The 20,428-nt window shown below is 43.1% G+C and overlaps 1 protein-coding gene across 2 annotated transcripts in view; it reads left to right on the top strand.

Moving 5' to 3' along the window:
• Window positions 1-4,821: 4,821 nt before the first annotated feature.
• The window catches only part of LOC110484326 (SMAD family member 4), a 34,411-nt gene continuing 18,804 nt past the window's right edge, over window positions 4,822-20,428 (top strand). The window contains exons 1-5 of one of the 2 annotated variants that reach the window (XM_085571413.1): window positions 4,822-5,483; window positions 10,884-11,058; window positions 12,068-12,097; window positions 12,522-12,725; window positions 17,840-17,950. In XM_085571413.1, coding sequence (XP_085427539.1) covers window positions 5,235-5,483; window positions 10,884-11,058; window positions 12,068-12,097; window positions 12,522-12,725; window positions 17,840-17,950 — 769 coding nt within the window. In that variant the 5' untranslated portion in view covers window positions 4,822-5,234. The remainder of the gene's footprint in view (window positions 5,484-10,883; window positions 11,059-12,067; window positions 12,098-12,521; window positions 12,726-17,839; window positions 17,951-20,428) is intronic. The other variant, XM_085571414.1, reaches the window with a different exon arrangement.

A 20,428-nucleotide genomic window follows, 5' to 3' on the forward strand; every position in this document is an offset into this window, starting at 1 on the left:
CAGGGATCCTGTGCCCAGAGTGACCAGGGATCCTGTGCCCAGAGTGACCCAGGGATCCTGTGCCCAGAGTGACCCAGGGATCCTGTGCCCAGAGTGACCCAGGGATCCTGTGCCCACACTGACCAGGGATCCTGTGCCCAGAGTGACCCAGGGATCCTGTGCCCACACTGACCAGGGATCCTGTGCCCACACTGACCAGGGATCCTGTGCCCAGAGTGACCCAGGGATCCTGTGCCCACACTGACCAGGGATCCTGTGCCCAGAGTGACCAGGGATCCTGTGCCCACACTGACCAGGGATCCTGTGCCCAGAGTGACCAGGGATCCTGTGCCCACACTGACCAGGGATCCTGTGCCCAGAGTGACCCAGGGATCCTGTGCCCAGAGTGACCAGGGATCCTGTGCCCAGAGTGACCAGGGATCCTGTGCCCAGAGTGACCCAGGGATCCTGTGCCCAGAGTGACCCAGGGATCCTGTGCCCACACTGACCAGGGATCCTGTGCCCACACTGACCAGGGATCCTGTGCCCAGAGTGACCCAGGGATCCTGTGCCCACACTGACCAGGGATCCTGTGCCCAGAGTGACCCAGGGATCCTGTGCCCACACTGACCAGGGATCCTGTGCCCACACTGACCAGGGATCCTGTGCCCAGAGTGACCCAGGGATCCTGTGCCCACACTGACCAGGGATCCTGTGCCCAGAGTGACCAGGGATCCTGTGCCCACACTGACCAGGGATCCTGTGCCCAGAGTGACCCAGGGATCCTGTGCCCAGAGTGACCAGGGATCCTGTGCCCAGAGTGACCAGGGATCCTGTGCCCAGAGTGACCCAGGGATCCTGTGCCCAGAGTGACCAGGGATCCTGTGCCCACACTGACCAGGGATCCTGTGCCCACACTGACCAGGGATCCTGTGCCCAGAGTGACCCAGGGATCCTGTGCCCACACTGACCAGGGATCCTGTGCCCAGAGTGACCAGGGATCCTGTGCCCACACTGACCAGGGATCCTGTGCCCAGAGTGACCCAGGGATCCTGTGCCCAGAGTGACCAGGGATCCTGTGCCCAGAGTGACCCAGGGATCCTGTGCCCACACTGACCAGGGATCCTGTGCCCAGAGTGACCAGGGATCCTGTGCCCAGAGTGACCCAGGGATCCTGTGCCCAGAGTGACCAGGGATCCTGTGCCCAGAGTGACCCAGGGATCCTGTGCCCAGAGTGACCAGGGATCCTGTGCCCACACTGACCAGGGATCCTGTGCCCAGAGTGACCAGGGATCCTGTGCCCACACTGACCAGGGATCCTGTGCCCAGAGTGACCCAGGGATCCTGTGCCCACACTGACCCAGGGATCCTGTGCCCAGAGTGACCCAGGGATCCTGTGCCCACACTGACCAGGGATCCTGTGCCCAGAGTGACCCAGGGATCCTGTGCCCAGAGTGACCCAGGGATCCTGTGCCCACACTGACCAGGGATCCTGTGCCCAGAGTGACCCAGGGATCCTGTGCCCAGAGTGACCAGGGATCCTGTGCCCAGAGTGACCCAGGGATCCTGTGCCCACACTGACCCAGGGATCCTGTGCCCACACTGACCAGGGATCCTGTGCCCACACTGACCAGGGATCCTGTGCCCACACTGACCAGGGATCCTGTGCCCAGAGTGACCCAGGGATCCTGTGCCCAGAGTGACCCAGGGATCCTGTGCCCACACTGACCAGGGATCCTGTGCCCAGAGTGACCCAGGGATCCTGTGCCCACACTGACCAGGGATCCTGTGCCCACACTGACCAGGGATCCTGTGCCCAGAGTGACCAGGGATCCTGTGCCCAGAGTGACCAGGGATCCTGTGCCCAGAGTGACCAGGGATCCTGTGCCCACACTGACCAGGGATCCTGTGCCCAGAGTGACCAGGGATCCTGTGCCCACACTGACCAGGGATCCTGTGCCCAGAGTGACCCAGGGATCCTGTGCCCACACTGACCAGGGATCCTGTGCCCACACTGACCAGGGATCCTGTGCCCAGAGTGACCAGGGATCCTGTGCCCAGAGTGACCCAGGGATCCTGTGCCCACACTGACCAGGGATCCTGTGCCCACACTGACCCAGAGATCCTGTGGGTGGCTTTGGTTGCCACTCTGCATTGAAAATTGATTTCAAATCAATTTATTGAAACTTTATTCTTTTATATTTCATTCAACTCGATCTCTTCCCATCCCTTTCAAATTTTTTTTTGGGGAAGAAAGTCACGCCGCCACCCAACCGCGCCATATCGCAGCAGAAAAGCTGAAATTTGAGGAAAGTCAAAAAGCTGTGACCACAACACCCAAAATTTGAAGAAAAGCAAAAAACCCGCCACCCAAACGGCCAAAATTGGAAGGGAACCCAAAAAACGGCGACCGAAACGGCCAAAATCTGAAGATAGGCAAAAAACGGCGGTTGAAACGGCTAAAAGTTGAGGAAAGGCAAAAAGCCGTGACCAAAATGGCCAAAATTTGAAGAAACCCCAAAAAAACCGACGAGTGAAACGTCCAAAATCGGTGCGGAAAAGCCGAGATTTGAAGAAACTCCAAAAAGCTGCGCCCGAAACGGCCAAAAACCAGAAGAAACCCCAAAAAACGCCGCCCGAAACATCAAAAAATCGAAGAAACCCCAAAAAACGGTGCCCGAAACGGCAGGAATTTGAAGAAACTCAAAAAACGTCGAGCGAAACATCCAAAATTGGCGCAAAAAAGGTAAAATTGGAAGAAAGGCAAAAAAAGCATCGCTGAAATGGCCGAAATTTGAAGGAAACCCAAAAAACGTCGACCGAAACATCCAAAATCGGCGCAGGAAAAGCCAAAATTTGAACAGAACCCCAAAAAACGTCGACTTAAACCTCCGAAACCGCCGCGTCGAAGCCGAAAGTTGAAGGGACTCAAAAAAGCCGCGCCCGAAATTCCCAGAATCGCAAGAAGATCAAAGAACCTCGACCGAAACAGCCAAAATTTGAAGGAAACCCCAAAAAACGTTGAGCGGAACATTCAAAATCGGAAGAAACTCCAAAAAGCCGCGACCAAAACATCCAAAACTTGAAGGGAACCCGGAAAACGTTGCCCGAAACGTCCAAAAGTCAACGAAAACCCAACAAACGTCAAGTGAAACTTCCAAAACTTGACGAAAGCCCAAAAACGTCGCCCAAAACCTCCGAAATTGGAAGAAACTCTAAAAAGCCGCTCCCAAAACGTCCAAAACTTGAAGAAACTCAAAAAGCTTTGTCTGAAACCTCCAAAACTCAACGAAACTCCAAAAAACGTCGCCCGAAACCTCCAAAATTGGAAGAAACTCAAAAAGCTTTGACTGAAACCTCCAAAACTCGACGAAACCCAACAAACATCGCCTGAAACCTCCAAAATCTGAAGAAACTCAAAAAAGCGACTCCCGAAACGTCCAAAACTTGAAGGAACTCAACAAACGTCGACCGAAACCTCCAAATTTCAACGAAACCTCCAAAACCCGTTGACCAAAACCTCAGAAATCGGAAGAAACCCAGAAACGCCGCAACCGGAACGTCCAAAACTCGACAAAACTCCAAAAAACGTCACCCGAAACCTCCAAAATCTTGACAAAACCCAACAAAAGTTGCCCAAAACCTCCAAATCTTGACGAAACCCAACGAAAGTCGCCCAAAACCTCCAAATCTTGACAAAACCCAACGAAAGTCGCCCAAACCCTCCAAATCTTGACAAAACCCAACAAAAGTCGCCCAAACCCTCCAAATCTTGACAAAACCCAACAAAAGTTGCCCAAAACCTCCAAATCTTGACAAAACCCAACGAAAGTCACCCAAAACCTCCAAAACTTGACAAAACCCAACGAAAGTCGCCCAAAACCTCCAAAACTCCACGAAACCCCAAAAAAGCCGCGCCCGAAACGTCCAAATCTTGACAAAACCCAACGAAAGTTGCCCAAAACCTCCAAATCTTGACAAAACCCAACAAAAGTTGCCCAAAACCTCCAAATCTTGACAAAACCCAACGAAAGCCACCCAAAACCTCCAAATCTTGACAAAACCCAACGAAAGTCGCCCAAAACCTCCAAATCTCAACGAAACCCCAAAAAAGCCGCGCCTGAAACGTCCAAATCTTGACAAAACCCAACAAAAGTTGCCCAAAACCTACAAAACTTGACAAAACCCAAAAAAGCCGCGCCTGAAACGCCCCAAAACTTGAAGCAACTCAACGAACGTCGAGTGAAACCCCCAAATCTCAACGAAACCCCAAAAACCAACGCCCAAAACCTCCAAATCTTGACGAAACCCAACGAAAGTTGCCCAAAACCTCCAAATCTTGACAAAACCCAACAAAATTTGCTCAAAACCTCCAAATCTTGACGAAACCCAACAAAAGTCGCCCAAAACCTCCAAATCTTGACAAAACCCAACGAAAGTCGCCCAAAACCTCCAAAACTCCACGAAACCCCAAAAAAGCCGCGCCCGAAACGTCCAAATCTTGACAAAACCCAACAAAATTTGCTCAAAACCTCCAAATCTTGACAAAACCCAACGAAAGCCACCCAAAACCTCCAAAACTTGACAAAACCCAAAAAAGCCGCGCCCGAAACGTCCAAAACTTGACAAAACCCAACAAAAGTTGCCCAAACCCTCCAAATCTTGACAAAACCCAACGAAAGCCACCCAAAACCTCCAAAACTTGACAAAACCCAAAAAAGCCGCGCCCGAAACGTCCAAATCTTGACAAAACCCAACGAAAGTCGCCGAAAACCTCCAAATCTTGACGAAACCCAACGAAAGTCGCCCAAAACCTCCAAATCTTGACAAAACCCAACAAAAGTCACCCAAAACCTCCAAATCTTGACAAAACCCAACGAAAGTCGCCCAAAACCTCCAAAACTCCACGAAACCCCAAAAAAGCCGCGCCCGAAACGTCCAAATCTTGACGAAACCCAACGAAAGTCGCCCAAAACCTCCAAATCTTGACAAAACCCAACAAAAGTTGCCCAAAACCTCCAAAACTTGACAAAACCCAAGAAAGCCGCGCCCGAAACGTCCAAAACTTGACAAAACCCAACGAAAGCCGCCCAAAACCTCCAAAACTCGACAAAACCCAAAAAAGCCGCGCCCGAAACGCCCCAAAACTTGACGAAACCCAACGAACGTCGAGCGAAACCCTCCGAAAATCACAACAAACCCAAAGAACGCCCTAACCCTCGAAGGAACCGACCGCCACCGCACACGCGTGTCCCATGGAGAGCATGCCGGCGGCGGGCACGCCGACGAGCGGCGACGCGTGCCTGAGCATCGTGCACAGCCTGATGTGCCACCGGCAGGGCGGCGAGAGCGAGACGTTCGCCAAGCGCGCCATCGAGAGCTTGGTCAAGAAGCTGAAGGAGAAGAAGGACGAGCTGGACTCGCTCATCGCCGCCATCACCACCAACGGCGCCCACCCCAGCAAATGCGTCACCATCCAGCGGACGCTGGACGGGCGGCTGCAGGTGGGCACGCGGGGCGCTGGCGTGTTGCTGGCGTGTCGGTGGCGTGTTGTTGGGGGTTGGGGTGTTACGTGTTAGATGGCGCGTGTTGCACGTTGCATTATGGCGTAGGATGCGGCGCACGCGGCGTGGTGCAAGTTGCGTGGGACGTTGCGTGTTGCGGGGGAAGTGTTGCGTGTTACAGGTTACGTGCGATGTATTGTGTTGCATGTTACATGTTACATGCGACATGTTACTCATTAGACATTGCGTGTTACGTGCTGCATGTTGCACATTACACGTTGCATGCTACATGTTACATATTACATGTTACATGTTACATATTACTTATTACATATTACACATTACATGTTACACATCACATATTGCATGTGACATGCTACATATTACGTGTTACATGTTACATATTACATGCTACATGTTACATATTACGTATTAGGCATTACATGTTACACATTACATGTTACACATCACATATTGCATGTGACATGCTACATATTACGTGTTACACGTTACATCTTACATGTTACATATTACGTATTAGACATTACATGTTACACGTTACACGTTACATGCTACATGTTACACATCACATATTACATGTGGCATGCTACGTATTACATGTTACACGTTACATATTACATGGTACATGTTACATATTACATGTTACATGTTAAATATTACGTGTGACATGTTACATATTATGTCTTACACATCACATACTACATGTTACACGTTACACATTACATATTACATGTTACATGTTGCATATTAGCTGTTACATGTTGTATATTACATATTACTTATTACGTGTTACATGTGACATGCTACATATTACAGGTTACACAGTATGTTACATGTTACGTATGACATGTTAGATCTTACATGTTACATGCTACATATTGCCTGTTACATGTTGCATATTACACGTCACATGACATATAACATGTTACGTGTTTCATGTTGCGTACTACATCTGACATGTTACATATTACGTATTATGTTACGTGTTACACATTACTTATTACATATTACATGCTACGTGTTACATATGACATATGACATATTACATGTGACATGTTACATATTACATATTAGACGTTACATGGTACATGGTACATATTACATGTTATGTATTAAATGTTACATGTTACACGTTACATGTCACATACTAAATATTACATTTACATATGACATTTGACATGTTCTACATTCCATGTTACATGGTACATGTTACATGTGACGCATTAAGTTACATGTTACACGTAACTTATTGCATATTGCACATTGCATGTTCCATATCACACACTACATGCTACACGTTACATATGACATATTACATGTTACGTGTTACATGTTGCATATTACATGCGACATGTTACATACTGTGTATTGCATGTTACGTGTTACATATGACACGTTACCTGTTACATAATACACATGACATGTTACATGTTACACATGACATGTTACGTGTTACATATTACATATTCCCTGGTGCATGGTACATGTCACAAGTTACATGTTACATAGTACATATTACACATTACATCTTATATATTACATGTTATATGTTACGTATTACATGTTACATGTTACATGTTACCCCCTTTCACTCACGTGTTTTCCCATGTAACACGTTTTCGTACGTAACACATGTTTTCGCATGCAACACGCGTGTTTTCCCATGCTCGCGGGTGTCGGGCCGCAAGGGCTTCCCGCACGTGATCTAGGCGTGGTGTCCCGTGTAACACACATGTTTTCCCCTCTCACACGCGTGTTTCCCACATGACAACAACTCCACCTGTTTTCCTCTCTCACACGCGCATTTTCCCGTGTAACACACATGTTCTCCCATGTAACACGCGTGTTTTCCCATGTCCCGCAGGTGGCGGGCTGCAAGGCCTTCCCCCACATGATCTACGCGTGTTCTCCCATGTAACACACATGTTTTCCCATGTCCCTGGCAAGTGGCGGGCCGCAAGGGCTTCCCGCACGTGATCTACGCGCGTTATCCCATGTAACACGTGTGTTTTGGCATGTCCCTGCAGGTGGCAGGCTGCAAGGGCTTCCCACATGTGATCTAGGCATGTTCTCCCATGTAACACACATGTTTTCCCGTGTAATGAACATGTTTTCCCATGTAAGACGCGTGTTTTCCCGTGTTCCCGGCAGGTGGCAGGCCGCAAGGGCTTCCCCCACGTGATCTAGGCGTGTTTTCCCGTGTAACACACACGTTTTCCCCTCTCACACGCGTGTTTCCCACATGACAACAACTCCATCTGTTTTCCTCTCTCCGATGTGCGTTTTCCCATGTAACACGCGTGTTTCCCCGCTCCGATCCCGTGTTTTTCACATGTCAACATGCATTTCCTCATGTTTTCCTCTCTCACACGCGTGTTTTCCCATGTAACAGACATGTTGTTCCATGTAACACGCGTGTTTTCCCCTGTAACACATGTTTTCCCATGTAACAGACATGTTTTCCCGTGTAACGGACATGTTTTCCCATGTAACCCACGTGTTTTCCCGTGTAACACGCATGTTTTGGCATGTCCCCGGCAGGTGGCAGTCCGCAAGCGCTTCCCCCACATGATCTACGCGCGTTTTCCCATATAACACACATGTTTTCCCATGTAACACACACGTTTTCCCATATAACACACACGTTTTCCCATATAACACACATGTTTTCCCATGTAACAGACATGTTTTCCCATATAACACACATGTTTTCCCATGCAACACGCGTGTTCTCCCATGTAACACACATGTTTTCCCATGTCCCCGGCAGGTGGCGGGCCGCAAGGCCTTTCCCCACGTGATCTACGCGCATTTTCCCGTGTAACACACACATTTTCCCCTCTCACACGCGTGTTTCCCACATGACAACAACTCCACCTGTTTTCCTGTCTCACATGCGCGTTGTCCCATGTAACACACATGTTTTCCCATGTAACAGACATGTTTTCCCATGTAACACACATGTTTTCCCATGTAACAGACATGTTTTCCCCTGTAACACACATGTTTTCCCATGTAACACACATGTTTTGGCGTGTCCCCGGCAGGTGGCGGGCCGCAAGGCCTTTCCCCACGTGATCTACACATGTATTCCCATATAACACACATGTTTTCCCATATAACACACATGTTTTCCCGTGTAACAGACACGTTTTCCCATGTAACCCGCGTGTTTTCTCGTGTAACACACATGTTTTCCCGTGTCCCCCGCAGGTAGCAGGCCGCAAGGGCTTCCCGCACGTGATCTATGTGTGTTTTCCCGTGTAACAGATGGGTTCTCCCATGTAACACACATGTTTTCCCGTGTAACAGACACGTTTTCCCATGTAACACGCGTGTTTTCTCGTGTAACACACATGTTTTCCCGTGTAACACACATGTTTTCCCGTGTCCCCGGCAGGTGGCGGGCCACAAGGCCTTCCCCTACGTGATCTACGCGCATTTTCCCATATAACACACATGTTTTCCCATATAACACACATGTTTTCCCATGTAACAGACATGTTTTCCCATGTAAAACGCGTGTTTTCCCATGTAACACGCATGTTTTGGCGTGTCCCCGCAGGTGGCAGGCCGCAAGGCCTTTCCCTACATGATCTACGCGCGTTTTCCCATATAACACACATGTTTTCCCATATAACACACATGTTTTCCCATGTAACAGACATGTTTTCCCATATAACACACATGTTTTCCCATGTAACACGCGTGTTCTCCCATGTAACACACATGTTTTCCCATGTCCCCGGCAGGTGGCGGGCCGCAAGGGCTTCCCGCACGTGATCTACGCGCATTTTCCCCTGTAACACACATGTTTTCCCATATAACACACGTTTTCCCGTGTAACAGACACGTTTTCCCATGTAACCCGCGTGTTTTCCCGTGTAACACACATGTTTTCCCGTGTCCCCGGCAGGTGGCGGGCCGCAAGGGCTTCCCGCACGTGATCTATGTGTGTTTTCCCGTGTAACAGATGGGTTCTCCCATGTAACACACATGTTTTCCCGTGTAACAGACACGTTTTCCCATGTAACACGCGTGTTTTCCCATGTAACACGCGTGTTTTCCCATGTCCCCGGCAGGTAGCAGGCCGCAAGGCCTTCCCCCACGTGATCTACGCGCATTTTCCCATATAACACACATGTTTTCCCATATAACACACATGTTTTCCCATATAACACACATGTTTTCCCATATAACACACGTTTTCCCATGTAACACACATGTTCTCCCATGTAACACACATGTTTTGGCGTGTCCCCGGCAGGTGGCGGGCCGCAAGGCCTTTCCCCACGTGATCTACACATGTATTCCCATATAACACACATGTTTTCCCATATAACACACATGTTTTCCCGTGTAACAGACACGTTTTCCCATGTAACCCGCGTGTTTTCTCGTGTAACACACATGTTTTCCCGTGTCCCCCGCAGGTAGCAGGCCGCAAGGGCTTCCCGCACGTGATCTATGTGTGTTTTCCCGTGTAACAGATGGGTTCTCCCATGTAACACACATGTTTTCCCGTGTAACAGACACGTTTTCCCATGTAACCCGCGTGTTTTCCCGTGTAACACGCATGTTTTGGCATGTCCCTGGCAGGTGGCGGGCCGCAAGGCCTTCCCCCACATGATCTACGCTCTTTTTCCCATATAACACACATGTTTTCCCATATAACACACATGTTTTCCCATATAACACACATGTTTTCCCGTGTAACAGACACGTTTTCCCATGTAACCCGCGTGTTTTCTCGTGTAACACACATGTTTTCCCGTGTCCCCGGCAGGTGGCGGCCCGCAAGGCCTTCCCCCACGTGATCTACGCGCATTTTCCCATATAACACACATGTTTTCCCATATAACACACATGTTTTCCCATATAACACACATGTTTTCCCATATAACACACGTTTTCCCATGTAACACACATGTTCTCCCATGTAACACACATGTTTTCCCGTGTCCCACAGGTGGCGGGCCGCAAGGCCTTTCCCTACATGATCTACGCGCGTTTTCCCATATAACACACATGTTTTCCCATGTAACAGACATGTTTTCCCATATAACACACATGTTTTCCCATATAACACACGTTTTCCCATGTAACACACATGTTTTCCCATATAACACACATGTTTTCCCATGTAACACACATTTTCCCATGTAACACACATGTTCTCCCATGTAACACGCATGTTTTCCCATGTCCCCCGCAGGTAGCAGGCCGCAAGGCCTTTCCCCACATGATCTAGGCGCGTTTTCCCCTGTAACACACATGTTTTCCCATATAACACACGTTTTCCCGTGTAACACGCATGTTTTCCCATGTAACCCGTGTGTTTTCCCGTGTAACACACATGTTTTCCCGTGTCCCCGGCAGGTGGCAGGCCGCAAGGGCTTCCCGCACGTGATCTACGCGCGGCTGTGGCGCTGGCCGGACCTGCACAAGAACGAGCTGAAGCACGTCAAGTACTGCCAGTTCGCCTTCGACCTCAAGTGCGACAGCGTCTGCGTCAACCCCTACCACTACGAGCGCGTCGTCTCGCCCGGCATCGGTCAGCGCGCACGCGTGAACACGCGTGTGCCACGCGTGTGCGCGGAAAAACCAAAAAAAAACCGCGTCGAAACGGCCGTTTCTTTCCGTTCAAAGCGTGTTTTGGCGCGTGGCGTGGGAGCGGGGGGGGTTGAACGCGGCGCTCACACATATATAACATGGTCACAACATGCTAAGAGCACGCCAAGCCAACTCCTGTGTAACACGCGTGTGACAAGGTCGCTTTTCGGCCATTTCGTGGGCTTTTCAAAGGGGATTTGGCTCCGAGCGCGCCTTAGCGTGTTCACACGCGTGGCGCGAGTGGGAGCGCGCAGCATGGCTGACGGCGCACGCGTGAACATGCTAAGAACACGCCAAGCCCTTTCGCGTGTAAAAAGCGTGTTCAAAGGTGGATTTTTGGCTGCTTTATGGCGGTTTTTTTTTTTTTTGGAAGCATGTTTTGGCATGTTTCCATGCATGTCTCGCCCACCATTGGTGATTGCACACACGTGAACACGCTAAGAACATCCTAAGCCGTTTTGCATGTAAAAAGCGTGTTAAAACTTGGATTTTGGGCCGTTTTATGGCCGGTTTCTTTGCCCGAAGCATGTTTTCACATGTTCACACACATGTCACAAGTGTGAGCGCCCGGCATCGGTGATCGCACACACACGCGAACATGCTAAGAACATGCTAAGCCGTTTCGCGTGTAAAAAGCGTGTTAAGAGGTCGATTTTTGGCCGGTTTATGGCGATTTTTTGATTTAAAGCATGTTTTGGCATGTTCACATACATGTCATGGGTGTGGGTGGCTGAACACAGAGCTCACAGGCACGTAAGATGCTAAGAACACGCTAAGAACACGCTAAGGCGTTTCGCGTGCCACAAGCGTGTTCAAACGTGACTTTTTGGCTTTTTTTTGCTCCAAGCGTGTTTTCACATGTTCACACACATGTCACACGCATGGCATTAGCGTGTTCCGGGCGCCTCCCACCTCACACGTGTCCTTGGCGTGTTCTTTGTATGTTCCAGATCTCTCGGGGCTGACGCTGCAGAGCTCAGGTGAGTCGGGACACGCGTGTTACATACATGTAATATATGTGACCTTAGCGTGTTCCCCCTCCCTTCACATGTTCCCAGTACCGCACACACATGATGTTAGCATGTTCCCGCACATGTGTGACCTTAGCATGTTTGCAGCCCCCCCGGCCGTCGCCATGTTGGTGAAGGACGAGTACACGCGTGACCGTAGCATGTTCCCCCTTTTTTCCCATGTTCCCGCACACACGTGACCGTAGCGTGTTCCTTTCCCTTTACGTGTCCCTCCACATGTATGACCTTAGCACGTTCCCATGCCCACCCACGTATGACCTTAGCGTGTTCCCCCTCCTTTCCCACATTCCCATTCCCGCACACGCGTGACCGTAGCATGTCCCCCCCTCACTTTGCGCGTCCCCGCCCACGTGTGACCTTAGCGTGTCCGCAGCCCCCCCGGCGGCCGCCATGCTGGTGAAGGACGAGTACACGCGTGACTTCGAGGCGGCGCCCGAGGCCCGGGCCCCGCCCACGGTGCAGCACACGCCAGCGTCACGCGTGTCCTCCGAGGGTTACCCGGCCGCCGCCGCCGCCATGATGGCGCCGGGCGAGGCCGGCGGCGCCAACTTCGCCGGGGTGCCGGTGGCGCCGGCGGGTGAGTTAATGAGCTTAATGAAGGGTTAATTAATTGGCGTGTGGGCTAACATGTGATTTACACGCGACAGGAGGCGGGAGAGAGGGGATTTGTTGGTTTGCGTGTCATTAGCGTGTGCGGAGGAACGCGGGAGTTGCGTGTGGGAACGGTCATGGGAAAGGGAGGGCGGGGACGGAAGGGGTGGGGTCGTTAATATGCAAATTAGTATGCAAATTAGTATGCAAATGAGTACGGGTTTCGTAATTAATGTGGGAGTTCAATGGGAGAATGGTCAGGGGAAAGGGAGGGCAGGGTTGGAAGGGGTTTGGTCATTAATATGCAAATTAGTATGCAAATTAATGTGGATTTAATAATAAGGAGAAAGGGAGGGCGGAGGCGGAAGGGGTGGGGTCATTAATATGCAAATTAGTATGCAAATTAGTACGGGTTTTGTAATTAATGTGGGAGTTCAATGGGAGAATGGTCAGGGGAAAGGGAGGGCGGGGGCGGAAGGGGTGGGATCATTAATATGCAAATTAGTATGTAAATTAATGTGGATTTAATAATAAGGAGAAAGGGAGGGCGGAGGCGGATGGGGTGGGGTCATTAATATGCAAATTAGTATGCAAATTAGTATGGGTTTCGTAATTAATGTGGGAGTTCAATGGGAGAATGGTCAAGGGAAAGGGAGGGCGGGGGTGGAAGGGGTGGGGTGATTAATATGCAAATTAGTATGTAAATTAACGTGGATTTAATAATAAGGAGAAAGGGAGGGCGGAGGCGGAAGGGGTGGGGTCATTAATATGCAAATTAGTATGCAAATTAGTAGGGGTTTCGTAATTAATGTGGGAGTTCAATGGGAGAATGGTCAGGGGAAAGGGAGGGCGGGGCGGAAGGGGTGGGGTGATTATTATGCAAATTAGTATGTAAATTATGGTGGATTTAATGAAGAAGAGTAAGGAGAAAGGGAGGGCGGGGGCAGAAGGGGTGGGGTGATTAATATTCAAATTAATATGTAAATTAATGTGGATTTAATAATAAGGAGAAAGGGAGGGCATGGGTGGAAAGGGTGGGGTGATTAATATGCAAATTAGTATGCAAATTAATGTGGATTTTATGAGAAAGGGAGGGTGGGGCGGAAGGGGTGGGGTCATTAATATGCAAATTAACATGCAAATTAATGTGGATTTAATAAAGAATAAGGGGAAAGGGAGGGCGGGGCGGAAGGGGTGGGATCATTAATATGCAAATTAGTATGCAAATTAACGCGGGTTTAATAATTAATGCGTTGCGTGAGAAATGGACCGGGGTCATTAATATGCAAATGAGATGTGTTTATTAATAGGCGAGTTCAGTGGATCATGAGAACCGTAATGAATATCTGATCAGCCCTAATTAATATCTAATTAATCCTAATTAGTATCTAATTAACCTTAATTAATATCTGCCATTCCACCTATTAACCCTAATGAATATCTAATTAATCCTAATTAATATCTCCCTTCAGACCTATTAATCATAATTAATATCTTTTTAACCCTAATTAATAATAGCTAATTAACCCTAATTAGTATCATCCTTCACAGCTATCAACCCTAATTAATATCTAATTAACCCTAATTAATATCTGCATTCACAGCTATTAACCCTAATTAATACTAAACCCTAATTAATATGTCCCTTTCCACCTATTAACCCTAATTAATATCTAATTAACCCTAATTAATATCTCCCTTTACAGCTATTAACCCTCATTAATATGTAATTACCCCTAATTAATAGCTCCCATTACACCTATTAACCCTAATTAATATCTAATTAACCCTAATTAATATCACCCTTCACAGCTATTAACCCTAATGAATATCTAATTAATACCTAATTAACCCTAATTAATATCACCCATTCCGCCTATTAACCCTAATTAATAACTAATTAACCCTTATGAATACTTAATTAACCCTAATTAACATCTCCCTTCACAGCTATTAACCCCAATTAACGTCTAATTAACCCTAATGAGTGTCTAATTAACCCTAATTAATATTTCCTATTTCACAAATTAATCCTAATTAATATCTAATTAACCCCAATTAATATCTAATTAACCCAAATTAACATCTTATTAACCCTAATTAATATCAAATTTTGGGGATTTTTGGGAGCTTGGCTCCCATTGGACGATCCCGGTGAATTCTGGGCTCTGATTGGCCGAGCCAGAACGCCCCGCCCCCTTCGAGCTTCCTGATTGGTCGAAACGAAAAACCCAAAAAAAAACCGCCCCAAAAATCCAAAATTTTGGGAATTTTTGGGGATCCCAAAAACCCAAAATTTTGGAATCCCAAAAAACCAAAATTTTGGGAATTTTGATATTTCAAAAACCCAAAATTTTGGGATTTTTGGGACCCCAAAAATCCAAATTTTGGGATCCCCAAAAATCCAAATTTGGGGATTTTTGGAATTTCTAAAAATAAAATTTTTGGGAATTTTGGGATTTCTAAACCCAAAATTTTTGGGATTTTTGGGATTTTTAAAACCCAAATTTTGGGAATTTTGGGATTTCTAAATTCAAAATTTTTGGGATTTTTGGGATTTCAAAATTTTGGGATTTTTGGGATTTTTAAAACCCAAAATTTGGGGATTTTTGGAATTTCTAAAAACAAAAATTTTTGGGAATTTTGGGATTTCTAAACCCAAAATTTTTGGGATTTTTTTGGGTCCCAAAAACCAAATTTTGGGAATTTTGGGATCCCAAAAAATCAAAATTTTGGGATTTTTTGGGAATTTCTAAACCCAAAATTTTTGGGAATTTTGGGATTTCTAAACCCAAAATTTTGGAATTTTTGGGATTTTTAAAACCCAAATTTTGGGATTTTTGGGATTTTTAAAACCCAAATTTTGGGAATTTTGGGATTTCTAAATTCAAAATTTTTGGGATTTTTGGGATTTCAAAATTTTGAGATTTTTGGGTCCCTAAAACCCAAATTTTGGGATTTTTTTGGAAATTTCTAAACCCAAAAATTTTGGGATTTTTGGGATTTCTAAAAACCAAAATTTTGGGAATTTTGGGATTTCTAAAACCCAAAATTTGGGGATTTTTGGGATTTCTAAACCCAAAATTTTGGGATTTTTGGGACCCCAAAAATCCAAATTTTGGGATTTTTGGAATTTCTAAAAATAAAATTTTGGGGGAATTTTGGGATTTCTAAACCCAAAATTTTTGGGATTTTTGGGGTCCCAAAAACCAAATTTTGGGAATTTTGGGATCCCAAAAAAATAAAATTTTGGGATTTTTGGGATTTTTAAAACCCAAATTTTGGGGATTTTTGGGATTTTTAAAACCCAAAATTTTGGGATTTTTGGGACTTTTAAAACCCAAATTTTTGGGATTTTTGGGATTTCTAAAAACAAAAATTTTTGGGAATTTTGGGATTTCTAAACCCAAAATTTTGGGATTTTTGGATCCCAAAACCCAATTTTTGGGAATTTCGGGATTTCAAAATTTTGGGAATTTTGGCATTTTTAAACCCAAAATTTTTGGGATTTTTTGGGTCCCAAAAACCAAATTTTGGGAATTTGGGGATAATGAAACCCAACATTTTGGGATCCCAAACAACCAAAATTTTGGGATTTTTGGGAATTTCTAAATTCAAAATTTTTGTGATTTTTGGGATTTTTAAAACCCAAAATTTTGGGATTTTTGGAATTTCTAAACCCAAATTTTGGGGATTTTTGGGATTTCTAAAAACAAAATGTTGGGAATTTTGGGATTTCTAAACCCAAAATTTTGGGATTTTTGGATCCCAAAACCCAATTTTTGGGAATTTCGGGATTTCAAAATTTTGGGAATTTTGGCATTTTTAAACCCAAAATTTTTGGGATTTTTTGGGTCCCAAAAACCAAATTTTGGGAATTTGGGGATAATGAAACCCAAAATTTTGGGATCCCAAAAAACCAAAATTTTGGGATTTTTGGGAATTTCTAAACCCAAAATTTTGGGGATTTTTGGGGTCCCAAAAACCAAATTTTGGGAATTTTGGGATCCCAAAAAACCAAAATTTTGGGATTTTTGGGAATTTCTAAACCCAAAATTTTGGAATTTTTGGGACTTTTAAAACCCAAAATTTTGGGATTTTTGGGATTTCTAAATTCAAAATTTTTGGGATTTTTGGGATTTCTAAAACCCAAATTTTGGAATTTTTGGAATTTCTAAAAATAAAATTTTTGGGAATTTGGGGATTTCTAAACCCAAAATTTGGGGATTTTTGGGATTTCAAAAAAACAAAATTTTGGGAATTTTGGGATTTCTAAATTCAAAATTTTTGGGATTTTTGGGATTTTTAAAACCCAAATTTTGGGATTTTTTTGGGTCCCAAAAACCAAATTTTGGGAATTTTGGGATCCCAAAAAACCAAAATTTTGGGATTTTTGGGAATTTCTAAATTCAAAATTTTGGGGATTTTTGGGATTTCTAAAACCCAAATTTTGGGGATTTTTGGGGTCCCAAAAACCAAATTTTGGGAATTTTGGGATCCCAAAAAACCAAAATTTTGGGATTTTTGGGAATTTCTAAATTCAAAATTTTTGGGATTTTTGGGATTTTTAAAACCCAAAATTTGGGGATTTTTGGGATTTCTAAAAACAAAAATTTTTGGGAATTTTGGAATTTCTAAACCCAAAATTTTGGGATTTTTGGGTCCGTTAAACCAAATTTTGGGATTTTTGGGTCCGTAAAACCAAATTTTGCGATTTTTGGGATCCCCAAACCCCAAAATTTTGTTATTTTGGTAGCTTGGCTCCCATTGGACAATCCCACTGAATTCTGGCCTCTGATTGGCCGAGCCAGAACACCCCACCCCCTTCGCCCTTCCCGATTGGTCGAAACGAAAAAACCCCAAAAAACCTCCAAAACCCGCCAAAAATTCGGGATTTTTTTGCTCTGGCCTCCCATTGGTCAACACAATTTTAGGATTTCTTTGGCTTGACAACCAGCGGCTCCGATTGGTCGCCGCACCCCCTTCGAGCTTCCTGATTGGTCGAAACAAAAAACCTTTAAAAACCGCCCCGAAACCCCCAAAATTTGGGGTTTTTTTGGTTGCGGGCTCTGATTGGTGGATGTAAATTTGGGTTGTCAGGCGGAGGTTCTGATTGGACGGGAGGAAGGACGGCGCCATTTGGGCCGGGCGTGGCTCAGCACCAGAACGGGCACCTGCAGCACCACCCGCCCGTGCACGCCGGTCATTACTGTGAGTGGCTAATTAACGGCTTAATTAATTACAGAATAACTGGGAATTTCCTAGAAGTGTAAGAGAGAGAATTGAGTTTGAATTGGGGGGAAATTTGGGGGGAAATTTGGGATAAATTTGGGGTAAATTTGGAAAAAATTTGGAAAAAAATTGGAATAAATTTGGAAAAAATTTGGAATAAATTGAATATAAATTTGGTATAAATTTGGAATAAATTTGGAAAAATTTGGAAAAAATTTGGAATAAATTTGGGATAAATTTGGAATAAATTTGGAAAAAAATGGAATAAATTGAATATAAATTTGGGATAAATTTGGAATAAATTTGGAATAAATTGAATATAAATTTGGGATAAATTTGGGATAAATTTGGGATAAATTGAATATAAATTTGGAATAAATTTGGGATAAATTTGGGATAAATTTGGGATAAATTTGGGATAAATTTGGGATAAATTTGGGATAAATTTGGGATAAATTGAATATAAATTTGGAATAAATTTGGAATAAATTGAATATAAATTTGGAATAAATTTGGAAAAAATTTGGTATAAATTTGGAATAAATTTGGAATAAATTGAATATAGATTTGGGATAAATTTGGGGTAAATTTGGAATAAATTTGGGATAAATTTGGTATAAATTTGGAATAAATTGAATATAAATTTGGGATAAATTTGGAATAAATTTGGAATAAATTGAATATAAATTTGGGATAAATTTGGGATAAATTTGGGATAAATTGAATATAAATTTGGAATAAATTTGGGATAAATTTGGGATAAATTTGGGATAAATTTGGGATAAATTTGGGATAAATTTGGGATAAATTTGGAATAAATTTGGGATAAATTTGGGATAAATTGAATATAAATTTGGTATAAATTTGGAATAAATTGAATATAAATTTGGTATAAATTTGGAAAAAATTTGGAAAAAATTTGGAATAAATTGAATATAAATTTGGGATAAATTTGGGATGAATTGAATATAAATTTGGGATAAATTTGGAATAAATTGAATATAAATTGAAGATAAATTTGGGATAAATTTGGGATAAATTTGGAATAAATTTGGAAAAAATTGAATATAAATTTGGAATAAATTTGGGGTAAATTTGGGGTAAATTTGGGATAAATTGAATATAAATTTGGGATAAATTTGGAAAAAATTGAACACAAATTTGGGATAAATTTGGGATAAATTTGGGATAAATTTCGGATAAATTTCGGATAAATTTCGGATAAATTTGGAATAAATTGAATATAAATTTGGGATAAATTTGGAAAAAATTTGGAAAAAATTAGGAAAAAATTTGGAAAAAATTGAATATAAATTTGGGATAAATTTGGGATAAATTTGGGATAAATTTGGGATAAATTTGGAATAAATTTGGAATAAATTGAATATAAATTTGGTATAATTTTGGAATAAATTTGGAATAAATTTGGAATAAATTTGGAATAAATGGAATATAAATTTGGGATAAATTTGGAATAAATTTGGGATAAATTTGGGATAAATTTGGAATAAATTGAATATAAATTTGGGATAAATTTGGGATAAATTTGGGATAAATTTGGAATAAATTTGGAATAAATTGAATATAAATTTGGTATAATTTTGGAATAAATTTGGAATAAATTTGGAATAAATTTGGAATAAATGGAATATAAATTTGGTATAAATTTGGGATAAATTTGGAATAAATTTGGGATAAATTTGGAATAAATTGAATATAAATTTGGGATAAATTTGGGATAAATTTGGAATAAATTTGGGATAAATTTGGGATAAATTTGGAATAAATTTGGTATAAATTTGGAAAAAATTTGGAAAAAATTTGGGATAAATTTGGAAAAAATTTGGAAAAAATTTGGAAAAAATTTGGAAAAAATTTGGAATAAATTGAATATAAATTTGGAATAAATTTGGGATAAATTTGGAATAAAATGAATATAAATTTGGTTTAAATTTGGTATAAATTTGGAATAAATTGAATATAAATTTGGGATAAATTTGGAATAAATTTGGAATAAATTTGGAATAAATTTAGTATAAATTTGGAATAAAATGAATATAAATTTGGTATAAATTTGGAATAAATTTGGAAAAAATTTGGAAAAAATTTGGAAAAAATTTGGAAAAAATTTGGAATAAATTGAATATAAATTTGGGATAAATTTGATGTAAATTTGGGATAAATTTGTTAAAAATTTGGAAAAAATTTGGAATAAATTGAATATAAATTTGGTATAAATTTGGGATAAATTTGGAATAAATTTGGAATAAATTGAATATAAATTTGGGATAAATTTGGGATAAATTTGGGATAAATTTGTATAAATTTGGAATAAATTTGGAATAAATTGAATATAAATTTGGGGTAAATTTGGGATAAATTTGGGATAAATTTGTATAAATTTGGAATAAATTTGGAATAAATTGAATATAAATTTGGGGTAAATTTGGGATAAAT

The sequence above is a fragment of the Lonchura striata genome, chromosome W (genome assembly GCF_050655825.1).
Source record: "Lonchura striata isolate lonStrDom1 chromosome W, ASM5065582v1, whole genome shotgun sequence".
Classification (NCBI taxonomy): domain Eukaryota; kingdom Metazoa; phylum Chordata; class Aves; order Passeriformes; family Estrildidae; genus Lonchura; species Lonchura striata.